At 41.2% G+C, this 17165-nt stretch overlaps 1 protein-coding gene across 1 annotated transcript; it reads right to left on the bottom strand.

Annotated features, from left to right (window-relative positions):
• Window positions 1-1126: 1126 nt before the first annotated feature.
• LOC108576124 (heat shock 70 kDa protein cognate 4-like) lies at window positions 1127-3224 on the bottom strand. Its single transcript, XM_017939053.1, has 3 exons — window positions 3072-3224; window positions 2821-3001; window positions 1127-1275 (listed from the first exon to the last, which is right to left on the bottom strand). The coding sequence occupies exons 1-3, from the start codon at window positions 3222-3224 to the stop codon at window positions 1127-1129; spliced, it is 483 nt and encodes a 160-aa protein (XP_017794542.1).
• Window positions 3225-17165: the final 13941 nt, after the last annotated feature.

Here is a 17165-nt window from a genome sequence, read left to right as displayed (position 1 = left end):
AAAAAGAACGTTTTAACGAATTTTTTTATAATTTAAATTAATCGAAATGGGGCAAATTGCTATTGATCTCTGCAGCATCATTTCAGATCTATAAAAAATTAGCAGTAAATTGATAAGTGATTCCAAATTTTTGGCCGGTAGTGTATGTGCACCTATTGCGCATCTAGGTAAAAAGAATATTGCAAAATATAATACATATTTAACCCTTATGCCAATAACCAGAATTGTCGTCCACTTTATCGTCAAATTTTACTAGGTTTCTGATAAGAAAATTCTAAACTTGAGGCAAACACGGATAGGAAATGTGCGAAATAACAACGATCTGGCCGGATATTTCAATCAATATTTTAAGTGAGAACAATCGGGTACCCGGTTATTGACATAAGGGTTGAACTGGCAATTTGAAAATTACTTCATTCGTACCTGTGAATAAAACTTTGTCACACTCGACAAAGGAGTTCAAAGGGTCAATCCAGGAAATTACACAGCCTGCTGATATAAATATCGCGTTGCCAATAAATTTCCTTTCAAGCTCCGTTTTCCACACTCGTAAAATCCCCGAGCTTGAACGTAACCGCGAGCAAGCCTCCCACTGGAACATCTGGACATCGCGTCCAAGTGGAAACGTATGTTACATTCGCGGTCGGTATTCCGCCGTAAATGTCCTTCTGTCCGCGGTACACCTTGAACCGGCGAGCCGCGTATTCTCGTAGCATAATGTTCGTTAAAATTGCTCGGAAGTCTCGAGGCCGCGGCGCGACAAGCTCGCGAAGGAGTTCGTCATTCTTTCGCGCGTGGGATTAACGATGCAAATTTGCACTACCGCGGAACATAATTGGCCGACATTGTGCGTTCGTTAGCCGAGCATTCTGCCACTTATCGGTGGCGGGACAAACGTGAATGGCTCCGACGTCTAATTGAACCGGCTCCGTTTCCCGCCGCGGTTTTCACGCTACGCGGGAAGCGAGGGAAGAATGGAACGGATCATTTGGATGCCGGAAACGACCGAGTTTCTTCGTTTCTTTCGTTGATTTATGTGAGAAAGCAGGGAGAAACAGTGACACCCACAGAGGGGTGTTAATTGAGGAAAAGCATTGTGACGATCCTTTGAGAAACGAGTGGAAATTTATGTGGGATCAGGAGCAAGTGGAGGTACAACGAAGAGATAGTGATACGGTTTGTTATTGTTACGTTTTTCTTCCTCTTTCCTGCGAAAATGATCGTTGTCTGAGGAAGATGGAGGAAGTGTGTTGCATTCGAGTCTCAGGTCTGGATCTACGTTTGGGAATTTTCTTGTGTGTTGAGTTAAAATTGAGAAAGATGAGTTAATTGGTGTAACAAGAAAATTCTTGAATAAATATATTATTTTTTGAATGTTCGTCCTTGAAAAAGTCCCAAAATTTCATCACTTGTGAATCAAAGCACAGGAAACGTGAAGAATGAATAAATATATTATTTTTTCGAATATTCGTCCTTGAAAAAAATCCTAAAATCCGATAAATTTCATCCCTTGCAAACGAAACCGCAGGAAACGTAAAGGAAAGAAGGGACGACACCCGAGGTACGATTCTAGCGGTCGAAAACGATAAAAAGCTGGTCGTTCGTTCGCCCTTCCAGCTATTTATCCGCTCTCACGGGCATAATTAATATCATTATTGTGATGTCAACGGGAGGAAAACTGTACGAGCACGTCGAGCGTGTGTTACACGAGTTGTATATATGCGGACTAGACAGGCTACCGCGCTGGATATGCTAAATACGATCAAACAACGTTGTTTTATGCTAAGTGACCCCTGTCACGTCGAGAAAGACAATGCCGCTTGTCTGTTCTCCGCGAAATGCATCAGGATGTTTGCTCGAACGGGCAGAAGAAATCCCTTTGCTCGAATCGCAGCCTTTCTCCTTCCTTTCTTCGTTTGCAGCTGCGCGACTTTGTCCGCTTCGTTGAAACGCGTTTCGACGGCGATTTGGCAAAGGGAGAACCGACAAACGATAAAGGCTCAATTGTAAAGAACTTGCGAAATTTCTCTTTTCTGAAAATGACGTATAACGAAGCAAGAATCTCTAGCAATCTCGATGATACATCGCAATTTCTTCGACCCTTTCGCTACAGCACATTTCAGAGAAAAAGTACTTGCTGTATGCTGGATGAAACAGTTGTTATTCAACGCTGGCGCAAAAATAAAGTAAACATACGATTGAAAATGATAGTCAAATGTCTGGTGCTTTCTAGTATTGCCTGACTTTCGAAAGGGTCGAAAGTAAAGATGAGAATAAAGATTTTCTCAATGGTAAAAGAATTCGATACAAATTGGAGCTGCTTTCTACGGAATATAGTGCTCGTTCTGTGGAGGCAGACGAACGAAATTATGGCAGGAGGATTGATCGCCGTGAGGCTTACTTCGTGAAAAGGAAGTGCACCGTTGGAAAGTTGCATCTGCATCGTGACAAAACAATAGACTGTCATTTCTTTCCAAGCTTCAACGAGCATCGTGAGAAAAAAGGCTGACAGCTCGGGAGTATAATGATACGAAGATCCCTGTCGCGTGATAATATATCGATAGGTGTTCCTGGCTAACGAGGTACCTGGATCATGGGTCGAGCGTGCCAATCGATTTGACACGCACTCGAGATCTCGGGGCGCCGAATAATCGCCTCTCATCTTCACCGACGACGCCTTAACGAGACGACAAAGAGGATCGTGCCCGCGGAAATGTTTCAGACCGGTAACCCATTTTCCTGTAACTCGTATTTATCGTACGCTCTTAGTATCCCTTCGAACGTTTCATCCCCCGTGAAGGAACTTTCGGTATAATTTACCGCAATTAAATAAATTAAATAAAAAGCCACCAGGCATATTTGCAGTTCCCCGATACAACTTTGTGACAATAGGGTTGCATATAGCCTCCAATTCTTTTTGTTTGCGTTCATATTCTTCTTTATCAGCAAGCTGATTAGCATCAAGCCATTTGATGATATTATTGGATTTATCCAATACAACCTGTTTACCACTTAGCAAGCTGATTAGCATCAAGCCATTTGATGATATTATTGGATTTATCCAATACAACCTGTTTATCACTAGCACTGATCTTATCTTTCAGTTTCTCATCTTCCACTGTACTCTTCGTGTTAAAGCAGTAAGACTCAAGACCATTCTTAGCAGCAACAGTTTCTTTTTGTTTCTCATCTTCAGTACGATATTTCTCTGCTTCATTGACCATTCATTAGGGTGCTTCTTTAATTTTTTTATCTATTTTGGTCTAGTGACTTTTGAGGTGAAATATGGTTTAAATGTAAATTTAAATAGGAATGTGAGCTTTTTAAAGCTAATTCCTTCACCAATTTCCCCGTCAAAATGTAAAATTATAGACGAGCGTAACTTCTCATATTTAATTAATTGAAAGATATTTGTGGTACCTAGCTGAACTTATTTTGTAGGAACATGTTTTAGTATTCCTACTTGGTATCATTTGAATTAATCATTTCTATTTGAGAACTATTCATCCCCTAAATATGAACATCTGCTAAACAATAAAAATTACTTTTTCTATATTTTCAAATTTTCTTCTTCCATGTAAAACTTAATGAAAATTAGCATGTCTCAATTGGATGCCGTTCTTTGCGTGTATCGAGAGCAATGTGTCGACAAGTAGAGATTATGCAAGTCTGTATATACCAAGGCTTGCTCTTCTCCAAACCACTTGATTAGGGTAGCTTTACTCAAGCACACTCAAGACACCTAATTTCAAATTTTGCAAACAAATGACAAAACAAAACTATAATCTGTTTGTGCATACTCTTTAATTCAATCTATTTCATATCCTTATTTTTATTTCAATCCAAAAAGGAAAAATTGTCACTCCTTAAAATCATACGTAACAATCAACACATTCCCAATCCACAGTAACACAAACAACAAAAAATATCCTCGTTACCCTCTTACAAAGCAATTCGAAGCTAATTAAAAATGACGACCTACTGAATTCCGACTACGTTTAATTCCGCCTGCGGTAACGCTTCAATTACGCATATCCTCCTGTGTAAGAGGAACAGCGAGCACACGATCCTTGAGATTCTAGGTTAACGTAGCTGGCTGTAGAGCGTAATTTACACAACGTATGAAATGTACAGCGCAAACCGCAGTTTCCTGCGTAACCTCGCGAGGAAAAAGACCGGCGACGAGCCGGGTGGCTTGTTTTCTATTAGCGTTGTTCCGCGAAGGAGTTTCTAATCTCCGTAAATTGGACTTGGCCGGTAAGCCGTGGAAAACTCTCACGGAGAAAACACCGGATTCTATTTCCTACTTAGGCCATGCGGAGAGAGATCTCGTCGGATACCATTAGGGTTCGTAATAGAATTCACGCCGGTGAAATTTCGTCGCTCGGATTGAATCGGAAGGGAAAAAGGAGGAGGGGGGACGTCTCGAGGCGAGGTAAGAACAAGAGGAAGGCATTAATTGTGCACCGAGAATTTGTTGCATCGTTAAAGTATCCACCATTGTCACGAACCAGCAATGAATCACACGGCGGTCGTAGCATTGTCAAGTGCAGCTATAGTAATTTATCGCGTTGCTGTTAATCCTGTTCGCGGTGTCTCTTAATGTCTTCGATTTAAGGTACGCGCGGATAAATTGTATAGGGACGTTAATCACGAAATACTCGAAGGTGTCGTGTAAATACTTAATCTTCACTTTTCGGTTATTAATCTGAGGCGAGTCGCTCTTCTTGTGCAACACTTGACTATCTTTCAATGCAGGGAACGCAGAGGTCTCGTTGAATTAGACACATCATCAAAAAATTGATTTAGTCCCTTTTGTAACACTTTACTGCTAACAAAGTGTATCATACTTCGACCTCGCTCATTTTCAACACTCGTCGAAATGACAGATTTCAAATTTCTTACATCGAATTACAGACATTATTAAGGGGTTAGACACCCCTGGGATTTGAAAAAAAAATCGAATTTCTTTTTTTACTTAAATTGATAGGTGTTTTAAATGGGACGACTTTTCACTTAAATCGACAGGTATTTCAAATAGGACGTTTTTTTTCGCTTAAATCCACGGTTTCACGCCAGAAATAAAGAAAAGAAAGGAAAGTTATTTTCCATTGATAATTTTCATTCCGAAATTATACCAGAAGGGAAAAAATATTCTATACTCGACTTGAATTATTCTAGAGTTAAAGAATAAGCGTGTCACCAATTGACCGGTACATCGTCGCAAGTATCTCGACCACTCCTTCCAGATACGATTCCTCTTCAATTTTTTTCTTCTCCTTCTTATTATCTCCTCGCCTGTGCCTTTCGATATCGATTTAAAGAACCGCAGCACGTCGGACTCCTTGTATTTTTAAGCGGTTGCCCGTCTGAATTTCTGACTCGTTCGAACATAAATTCTCGACAGGCAACAGGCGCGAGTTTCTTCGCAGGGTGAATTATGAATTCCACTCTGCTCCAGGACCCCTTTATTCTTCGATCTCCTTTGAAGAATCGCTGAAACTCCATTCGTTCGTATTACAGCCACGCCTTTGCAAAGAAGGTTGTTAAATACATTTTTCTCGTTTTTTTCAATCGGTGCGACCTCGTGCCAGGCACATTCCATTTAGATTCGAGGATCATCCGGTTCGCAAAAACTCTTCGTTTTGCTTCGTTTCTACATTTACGAGAATTCTACGTCTATACTTGCTTTCAGTGAAAAAAAAAAAAAAAAGAAACGTTAAATTGACGAATAATGAACCACATCCTTCGGTATCTTGTTACTGGAAATTCACTGTAACTTTGCATGGAAAGCTTCAATTTTTACGTGGCATTTTTAATAATCAGATAAGAGCTTAAAATTCGCATTTCTATAACGGAGACTCAAAGTATCGTCGTTTTTAAAGCAATCAGCAAAAACAAACGAGATAACGTTTAGCTGTATATTGGTAAACTAGACGAACTTTAGGTTTCGTGAATGTCAGGTAAAAACATTTATAAGTAATACGGTTTAATGAAATTTTTTCAACTAGTTCTTTTCGTATTACAAGATCATTTCTCGAAGTTACGAGTATGGTAATCTTATCTCGAGAGCATAATAACACTATCTCTTACATCACAGATAAAAGGCGTCACAATCGAATTGGTGGCGCTTGTTTCTTTGGTAACAGCTTCGACAGTCGGAAGCATCGGTGATTTACGCTTAATGTAACTGACGGTTCGTAAGCGGAACACATCGGTAAACGAAGGAAGTGAATGTAACAGCCAGATCTACATCCAGATTATTATTAGACTAATGTTTATCGCGTTCCATCTACCGTTCCCCATTTAGATCCTCTCTGAAACGCATGTGTTGCATATTGACGAAATATTGGCTCTTCCGTGTTGATACGCGCAAAGTGTTGTTCCTAGAATCTGTCTGTCTTTAAATGAAAATATATATCTGCACCGTGTGCGTGGGCGAAATTCGGAGATTAAGTGAAGAAATTGGAAAATGGACTAATGAATCATTGACGAATAATAAGTGAGGTCGTCAGAAAATTTTATGAGGTTTTTGTTCAAATGAAGTTGTATTCGTCGCTAATGTGTAACCTAGACGTCGATATAACACTAAAACTTTATGAATAAATTATATTCAACACATATTAAAAACTTAATATTCATAAATGTTGAAATGTACGACTAATTTCCCTTTTCTTTTCACCAGAGATATTTTAGCAAAATAAAGGTAACTGATAGTTTTGAAAAAATGAAGAAATGTAAAATTTTGAGAGGAAAAATGTTGCAATGTGTAACTAATTTCCCTTTTTCCTTTTCATTAGAGATACATATTTCAGCATAATGGAGGCAATTGATAGTTACGAAAAAAGGGAAGAAATTGTAAATTTTCAGGTGAAGAATTAAAATTCTGCAATTGCATTAATCGAAAGATAGATAGAATCGAATCGAGTGGCATTTTACGCATTCGAAGTCAGGAGAGTTTACTTCCTCTTATTTGGATATCTAGTGTCTACTTAGAGGGGTTCTGGCTGGAACTAAATATTTGAAGAGGCACGTTCCGAGGGTGAGGCATCTATTTCTATACGTATAATACACGGAACCGGACGTTCGCTCTTCCCTTAACAGATTTCTAAAAGTTCCTTTCGATTTTCGAACTGTTACATCGTTTATCCCCCTGCTATTTTAAGGAACTTCTCGAAAAAACAGCCTTTGACAATTTAAATCCCCAGACCTAATCTTGAAACTGAAATTTTTAATCTTTACAGATACAAATTTAATAATAACTTCTAAATACAGTCAAATGCTACTAATATTAACACACGTACACAAGTACGTTACCAGAGATGTGTAAAATTCTTAAACCCTTCCTAAGCGGTATGCAAATTACCGAAATTCACCTGACAAACTCCGAAACAAGTTCTGCTCGTACATTGCCTAGTGTATCTATTACTGATCGATGATCAAGCAAAGTATTATATAATAGAGTTGTGATTCTTCGTTCACAATAACGTCATCGTTCATTGTGCAACGCATCTACAATGGCTACAGTGTCAGTTAAGATAAAGTAGGAAGCAATTGTTTCTCATGTCTCCAGTACGAAAACCTCTACGTTATTTTTCCAATTTTCATTCTTTCCATGTACGACATTTTTTCCCAAAGTACACGTTACCTAAGCAAAGTATGAAAACTATCGTTTTCAAATCGTCACACTTCAAACATTGCCTAGACAGTTTGTCGGTAATACACGCGCTAAACGCAGTCTACAAGTAAAGCGATACGAAAATTTATAATCAATAGTTCTATCTTGTAGAAACGAACGAAGATAAGGGACACTCGATATCTTTGCTCCGTATTAAGGCGACATTTTTTCGCGATAGTCCACGTTATCATATCCGAGACAAATGCTGTTTTACGCACTCAGCCGTGTATGCAATTAAGTGTACACAGAATGTAGGGAACAAGGCTCGAGTTCCTCACGTCCAGGAAAAGGACCCCTATATATTTAGTCCATTGGACGTTTTACAGCTTCGCAGTATATTGTATTTACGAGCTGGTAACACGTGAAGCTGTTCGTTTTGTCGTTATTATAACGATCCTGGTGGCGTTGAAGGATCCAATCCACTCTCGAATCGAATCATTTCGAGGACCAACCCTCGAAAACTGACCTCCATGACCAACCCCACGTGCGACAGCCACAATGAGCTCTTTGTCAGACCTTCCATACACGCGCGTCGACTTCCTGACCGCAAGGACTAAGGACCCCTTTCAGCTTTCCGAAACAATCGTCTGTGGTATTTGAATACCGTGATTTATTCATTATACACATTCCTTCGAGCAAAGGGACTCGTTCAAGTCGTTTGTGGTAAGTGTTGAAACATTTAATTGCATTGTTACTTCGCTGCAATATACGAGGCTGTTTTTATTGGACAGTGTGCAGCTACAGATGGAACACTGTTTGCGTATGCTAATTTCAATCCTTTATTATTTAAATTTTCTATATTGAATTTTCTGCCTCTCTCTTTTTTTCTTTGAATAATTTAAAGGTTTATTTAAAGAAGAACCGAATAGTTGAATTTTGAAAGGGATTAAAGTTACATCAGAGGGTAACTATTGGGGGTAAAATATATTCTTGTGACCTTTCTCCACCATTCCATACTTTATCCTTGCACGTAGGTTCTTTTAAATATTGTACCAGCTGTTTGAGAGGACACAGAGATAGGCACGGGGGTAGATATCCGAGAAAGACCGTCTGAAATGCAGATCCTTAATGGAAACGTTATCGAGAAGAATTTTCGGTGTCTAGGTTTTCGCCGAGAGCAAATCTCCCGCACACATCTCAATTTCACCAAAGTATACAGAAAACTTTTAACATGGTCGACAAAGTACACTGACAATATATCAACGATAGATTTAATCAAAGATTTACCTTGTGCATACTTCCATTAGGCAGAATTGTTCGCAAATAGTTCGCTAAATTCGGAGATAGAAATTTCGATCTTAACCCTTGTGTCAATAACCAGGCACTCTTTCGCACATTTTCACTTAAAATATTTGATCTTTCTGGTAAAAGATTTTAATATCGTTGTTATTTCGCACATTTCAAGCTCAGAATTTTATCAGAAAACTGCTAAAATTGGACGATAAAATAGACGACAATTGCAACGATCGACGTAAGGATTAAACCAAAAAAGAAGAAGAGAAACAATGGAGAAAAATTGGCACATTTCAAGTTCAAAATTTTGTTTTCAGAAAACTACTAAAATTGGACGATAAGTCGGTGATCGACATAAGTGTTAAACAAAAAAGGAAAAAGAAATGAAACAACGTAATTTTGGAATTCGCGTTTCAAACGTCCCCATAAATTTTCCTGGTCGATCCAATACGTCTTATTAATCCATCAGAGAGCTACAATCCTCGGTGCCCCGATAATACAGAAGCAAACCGGCCGTGTAGAATAAAACTCGTTTCCCAAGCGACCTTAAATCACACAAAATACCCCACAATTCTCTCGAGCGGAGTGACACGGTGAACAGCTCGACAGTTCCAAGCCCGACCTCCTGGTCGGGACGCCGCGCCGCGCCGCGCCGAATGGAAAAGGCCGGCGCGCAATCTACGCAAACTGCTCGACGATTTATCGCGATCGCCAGTCTGTTTTTCAGGAGCGGGGGGCGCCTCCTTTATTAATTCCAGGCCGCGAGACAATAGGACGAAATCCCGTCGACAGGCTGACGGGCTCGCGGTTCCGCGAACAATGCTAGAGGATCGGCGGACGCGGCGACGCGCTCGGTGAACGTGGCAGCCACGACACTTTGTCACGCAGAAATTGTCCGCGCTCGCCGGTACACGATGGCGTCGCGCAACAAGAGGGATGCCCGCCGCCTGTTTCTCGATGCGCGTCGTGCCGGAAATAATTTATCGGCCGCCGCGTCAATAAATAATTCGTACGCCAGGACGGTCGCGCGCGCTTCTTTAAGAAGCCAGCGAACGCTAGGGTGTGACTCGGTGTGACGCACCGCGCCAACCGGACAGCCGACAACAAAACGATATTAAAATGCACGCCGATGCACAACTCCCCGACCCAGGGACGTGCCCTTTCGTCGTACCAGCGCCGTACTTTTCCCTCCTCCTCCTCCTCGCCACGTCCCTGGGAACCATTACTCCACGACGGGACGAACGGTCCAAGAGGGTTGCTTTGTTGTTCGTGGAAACGATCTCCGTGAGGGAACGACAGATGAAAGAGGAGGCGAAATGGAGATTGGAGAAGGTCCCTGGAGAGATCCAAGGGAAATTTGCTGATAATTCTCACTCGTTATCGGTGGGTTCGATTTTTTTGGGTGGTCGAGACGATACTGTCTTGGCTACCCTAGTTTGCGGGTTTTCGGTTCTTGGAACTGTTGGACGGCAGCGTTTGTCGCTGAGAGTGTGTTCTCTTGTGTTGAGATAAATTTGTGATTTTGGGTATTGGAGGAGAGTTTGAAAGGGTATGAAGCTATTTGGAGAGTAGCCGGGATAATTCTGTAATTGAAGGGTTCTGAGCCATAACGTTCCTAGTACTAAATAATAAAATTTTCAGGAGTAAAAAATTCATTTTTACCTGCGAAGTGCTTAGATCGCAATGATCTGTTATCTCAGTTTCTCAAAATTTTGCACTTATTATCTAACCCAATCTTACCTTCAATTTTTAATTATAAAAAGATAAAATTTTTGCAAAAATGTGCAAGTGCTAATATTTATATTCAAAATCTCTAATTAACCATATCTTCAACACTCGACAATTAATTCCTCGAACTTTCAACTTCACACACACAAACACACACACTTTTAAGCAGCGTTACAGCATTTCCGTCACTTTCACCTTGTTCGAATGCAAGATTTGAGTTAAGAGACCGCGCGCGTTTTTTAACGCGTGATATTTCCCCACATATTTCACGCTATCTGCACTCGAGATTGCCTGCAACGAATTCCTGACGAAGTTAGGCCACTCGTCGGCGATCGCTATCTCCACGGACTCGGTGAAGACAGCCCTGCCGACGATTGAAGAGACTCGCATGAAAAACTATGTGACATGCACCAGCCAGACAACGGCGCACCTCTAAACACGGGCCAGAAGATAAAGAAAGGAAGAGAAAAAACATAAAGGTGAGTATCCCTTGTCCTGCGGAGAGGACGAAATGGGCGTCTTCTATGCTTCGACACAACTAGAGTCACATGTGGGTGGCAGACGAGCGACTTGTATATCGCACAATACCTTTATATCCATTGCTGAGAACTTTTTGCATCTGTTTTATAATCCGCATAAATCTCAAAGCGAGAGATTTCTCTCCGGTCACACATTTTTCCTCCCCGATTCGCTTTGTCAAACTTTCCTCCGCAGATTCTTTATTCTCACGTCTAATTAGCAAGCAACGGAAACATCGTTTACGCGTCGTATCCGCCGATTTCGTTAGTACAATTCCTTTCACGGTGAATCATCCACAATCGAGCGCGGCACCGCGAGCAAATTAGCCATTAAAAAATTTTATTTCCCACGGTGACGTTACACAAATACCCACCGGCGTAATCTTGGTTTTTACCGCCAAGTAAATTTCGCCCCTGTCAACGAACCCGCTCATGAATCCTCCGAAAACTAATCATACGGATTAAATACGTCGTATTTCATCCTCGATTCACCGGACGTGTCTCTTTAATGAAGAAAAAGAGCCGGTCGGGAGCTTTATACCCCGTTTATTTTTCGTAAGCGGCACAGGGAAGTGGTGCAGAACCGAGCGTGCAACGTTCGAAAGAGGGATGAAGACGCATCGTAAAGAGAATCCTGTCGTGAGTGAGAGACGAGAGAGAAAGAGAGAGAGAGGAGAGATACAGTGATTTGGTCGTTCGCAGTTTTATCGTGTCGCGCATACCGTCGCCGAAATATTTCGAGTCCGTGCATAAAAGGGAGCCTTTATGGGTCGCGCATACAGACGCGCGAGGGTGTTCAGTTGAGGAGCTCGTTAACCCATTTCGAAGTGGGTGGAGAAAAGTCTGGACGACGATCGAGAGAGAGGACGTAAATGCTTTATCGCCTCGTTTCGTGGAACTCCTTACTCAGCTAAGGCAGAAAGACGAGGGAAAATGTACACCGGTTTTCCTGCATCCCTTTTCAGCTGGATATCGTGCCACTTCTATTTCTGGAAGTTCCCTAAACCCTCCTCCGGCCTTACACGGTACCGATTTCAGCACCGTTTCACGGCTGTCGGTTCTTTCGAAAGGACCGTGGCTCACGAGCCGTCTATTTGCGTCGTACTTTTAAAAGATTTACAGGAGGAATGAGTCACGCGGGGGTAATTTACGCGGATATTACGCGTAAAAAATAGTTCGCGCTGAGAATGCGCGATTTCATTGCGGCTGTAAGGTGGATCAAACGAATTCTTTGTGGGTGAAGGATAAGTTTCGGAGATTCTGGATTTTCGGATTTGTTTTAGTGGGAGTATGGACAGCCATCGGGAGTCAGGTTATGCAATCAGGGGCTAGATCGTGATATATGGTAGTTTTGAATTTCCCTCCATTTCTCTTGGGTATCGATAGATCGTTTTGTGCAACTTTAACCTTTTTGGACAACTGTTGCATTCTTATATATTTCATACTGATTCTATTAGAAAAAATCAGTTGGAAAATTTGTTGACATAAACCAGCCCCAATTAATGAGGTCAGATTGTGCCAAGAATTGTTCACACCTGTGGCATACTATAATAACTGCAGCCAATGACAGTCTTTCTAGAGTTTCTACATTAACAAATTTTTCATGGAATTTCAAAGACTTCCCTGTTTCTCTTACAAAACTCCCTAAAAATCGCCGATCCTAAAAGTATTAACCACAGTTCGAAAGCTTCCAAGACAAACTCCACCCCACTTGAACCTCCAAGAAAAGCAGAATTTTCTCCCAAATCCCAGAAAACCCCATTCTTCCATGCTCCCGTGCATCCTCCTCTTCACCCAAGAGCCTTGAAACCCTATGAAACGTCCTTTCCCGTTGCTCCAGCCTCTTCCGCGTGTCTGCAGCCTTGGTTGCGCCCTCGTGCTCGCTGTTTACGTTGGTCCGCGGTTTTTTCGCGCCGTTGCACCTTCGTCGTTTTCCTCATAATGCGCGCAGGCAGCGCGGAATGAACGGTGATTTCCATGGTAGAAAATGTTCCCTGGATGGGATCGAACCGGTTTAACGATGTTTTCCATGCGGTAGTTAACGTCTCCCCTTCATATACAGCCTCCTTCGCTTATGCACACGTCCGCATACCTGTGCAACGTTTATGCGCGTCCGTATATACTCTCGCTGAGGTCCCTCTGTGTCGCGGCCAGCACGGCTGACGACGTCCAGATAGAGAAGTGTGGCCTGTCCGGTGTGCGCTTGGCAAAACTAGGTAGCCTTGAGGGTCTCTGTTTTCTGCCAGCGAATTCTATCCGGGCATCTGCATGCCAAGCTACGCTCACCTCGCCCCGTACCGCGCCGCTTTTATTTAACAGAGAACCACCGACGTGTGTCATCGATTTGCATAGTCACCGCCACGATACACAGGCCCGGTTTCTGTTCGTGTAACCTTGTTTCCAGTCCCGTGGCAGGCCTCGAAGCGCGCGCCTCCACGCGATCAGGTGCACACCCTATTACTCTGCCGTTCGATTTTCTTCTTCGTTTTTCCTTATTTTCGGAGACGTTCTTCCTGTGGAATCCGCGAATCTTTTCTTTGTGACAGAATTTTAGGGGGATGATACGGTGGATGAAGTGAGAGTAAAGGTGTCTGTGTTTCGGTTCCATTTTCCCTGAGTTACCGAGTGAATATGTTCTGGAAAATCTGATTTTCACAATTTTATGGAAAATTTTTTTCTGTGAAAGCATCGCGAGTTTTAATACCGGTTTTTCTAGACTTTGTATTTTTTGCAATTTTAAGCGCTCTGAGCTCAAATTATTGCGCATATTTTCCTTGTGACACATATTTACTTCCGATTCATTTGCATCGCGTTACGCGCGAGGGGTCAATGTTTTAATTTAGAAGAGAAAAAGAAGAGAAGCTTTAATTATCACAGCGACAATTCTTTTATCAACTTGTTAATTAAAAAAATAACACAGAAATGTATTCAACTTTCTCCCAACGAACAGCAACACAGAAAAACGCGTGCATACACCAGGGTGTGGCACGTCTGAAAAATTTGTCCACTGTTAACTTGGTAATGGCAAAACGGTCTAAACGAATCTTAATTGACAGACATATCTACGTTTTACGGATTTAATTAACATACCTATAAAACGTGTTTGCAATGTAACATACTTTCGATGTTTTACTAGCAAATAAATTTCAAATCTATGCTGTCCACGAACTTTTATTGCATAGGTGTCTAGCACGTAGAACTAACGAGTTCGCAATTTTACAGTTACACTCGTCTGCTACCTACATTTTCAGCCACGGCTGTTACAGCAGAACGAGCAAAAATCATTTTTCACCAATTACATAATTGCATCGACTTTCGATTCAAGGTTTCTGCCGGTCGTCGACTGCTTCACAGCCGACGTCAGCCCCTGTTATTATCAATTATCGTCTGAAAATAAGCTGAACCGACATACGCTGGTATTGTAATACATACATCTTTTGTTTATGCTGATAAAGTGCCAGTGATAACCGTAATGTGCTGCGGCGTTCACAGCTGCATAATACGCTGTAATGCTCGACGTACAGCTGAGCAATTAAATAACTTCTAATTTAAGATCTACTTTCAACGAGCACTCTTACTTTCTCTCCCCGAAAAGAAAATTTCGTAACTGTACTCGTTGTTCAATTTCTGATTTAATTTGAAAGTAATAGAAACTGTGAAAATTAATACAAACTGTAGGTCTGTAGACGTACAAGCTTTTCGCTACATTCCTTTATTATTATCATTCAATGCTATGTTTGTTAAACACAAACCGTGTAATTCAACGTCGTGACATCTACGATTAGATAACAATTATCTGAACAATGCTTTCCTCTGTTGCCTCGCAACTTTTTCCACTTCCTGCTTTTTTATTCATTCACTCGCTGATTTGCTTCGGGCCGAATTTCACCTCACTCCGGTCGCAATAGTGTGAAAAAATCTCGGTAAAAGTTTGACGCAGGGGAGGAAATGTTTTACGAGGGAATCTCGGTTCGATATTCGATCTTCGGTACCGAACGGAAGGATGAAACGAGAGCAACGAACTCGTGTATTATAGTAACAATGAGGAATTTTTGATAGAAAAATGTACCGCTAGGGACCATTATTTACTCGTTTTATAGAAATTCGATGCTTTATCCTGGAAAGGTGAACGAACTCTGAAAGGGGGAAATATTTCTATCAGATGACGTCGTGGATCTTTCGTTTCGATAGAATGGTAATCTGAACCATTTTCCTATTTTGCTCAGAAAATTGGATCTCTCTTGTAAATTTCAAATTTGAGAAAAAGAGAATCCTTCTTTAGACGATCATCGTTAAGAAAGTTTACGTCGTAACCCTTTCATTTCGATAGAATGGTAATCTGAACCATTGCACAATTTTTCTCAAAAAATAGGATTTCTGTGGTAAATTTCAAATTTAGGAAAAATGGAATTATCTTTCCTTTAACGAACATCCTTAGGAAAATACTGAAAGGCATTTAAATTGACATCTTAACCCTTTCATTTCGACAGAAAATGGTAATCTGAATCATTGCACCATGTTGCTCAGAAAACAGGATTTCTGTGGTAAATTACAAATGGAAGAAAAGTGGAATTATTTTTTTTAAACGACGATCGGTAGGAAAATACCGAAAGGTATTTAAATTGACGTCGTCGAGGTTGCATATTGTGTGACACCGTGTGGAAATCATTAGGAAAGGGGATCACGCCACGTCTAGCTTCGATTCGTTCATTCCATGTGAATAACAATTCGATCTTTATCGGTAGTACACGTACATACCAGTATGCGGGAGCTTACGAGGTCGCCAGCAATCGAGAAAGCAACGATTCGTAGCATTATGCAAATGATGAATTTCTCTCGGTTCCCTTCGAGCAAATGCGCTTACTCTTGCATTTGATTTACATTTTCGCTAACGTACGTTAACGATCAGCCTATTATACGTTTCATGTTCGCATCTGTTCGCTCCATTATACCGATCACCAGTCCCGGAGTGGACTTAAAAATAAATTGCCCATGTTCAACAATGAGAGCGTTGTTAGAGACACAAATGTAAAATAATCGAGACGGTTGCAGATGTGCCGAAGCTATCGGAGGCTTTTCTAAGGAAATCAAGTAATTGGTTTATCGGTTAGTCAAGACAATTCGATAGCTTGACGTTTGGAAATGCGTTGTAAACAAAGGAGCACACTTTGTACTTTTCCTGTTCTAGACAAAGAGGGCTCACCTACTATTGCCAAGAGAACTTTCTTCATTCCAGAGAATACAAGCTCGAAGTTCTCATATAAAATTCTTTGAAAATTAATTTTCTCCAAAATAAACTTCGTAATTTCACAAAAGGCAATAAATTCCTTTTTCTGTCAAAGTCACATTTTTCTAGTTATGTCGCCGAAAAATAATCCTTCAAACGTTCCGAGTAATAATTTTTGCAAAAATAGACTTCAGAGAGCAAATTTGTTCTCCGGTAAAATTCACAAAAATAATTCTTCAAAAATTCACAACAGCTCTTTCAAATTTTCCCTTGAGACCTCTGCTCACTTGACTTTCATTTCCGTTATCCTGGAGATTGCGCAAACTTTCTCCGCGAAAGCGCACCCTCAAAATAAGGACGTCAAGAGACGAAACGAACGAATTCGTGCGAAATCCCAAAGAAACGTTGAAAACGAGTGCGTATCCGTGGAAAAATAGCGGGTTCCAGCTGTCAAGAGATTGAACGGGAAGGGGCGAGTGTCGTCCTCCTACTTTGCAGAACGTTCAGCGAGTTGCTGCGAACGAGAAAATTTAATGGGCACCGATTCACAAAAGCGAGGCTACGTGTCAGGTTGTACGGTCTCGTTCGGCAATGATTCGTTTTCGTGGTCGTAGCGATGGTGCAAACCAGATAGCAGGCAGAAGGAGCTACGGAGATACGATCTTCCGGTAAAAGGAGAAAGAACCCCCCGGAGTGACTTTGAATCTATGGACCCTTTTAAGGTGTCCTTTTGCGGGGCTTATTCAGTTTGGCTTAGCGTCGGAAACGCAACAAACGATTC

This window comes from Habropoda laboriosa, unplaced genomic scaffold (assembly GCF_001263275.1).
Source record: "Habropoda laboriosa isolate 0110345459 unplaced genomic scaffold, ASM126327v1 scaffold333, whole genome shotgun sequence".
NCBI classification, from domain to species: Eukaryota; Metazoa; Arthropoda; class Insecta; order Hymenoptera; family Apidae; genus Habropoda; species Habropoda laboriosa.
Note: the sequence above shows the minus strand (reverse complement) of the source record. Positions and strands in the feature narration are given on the sequence as shown.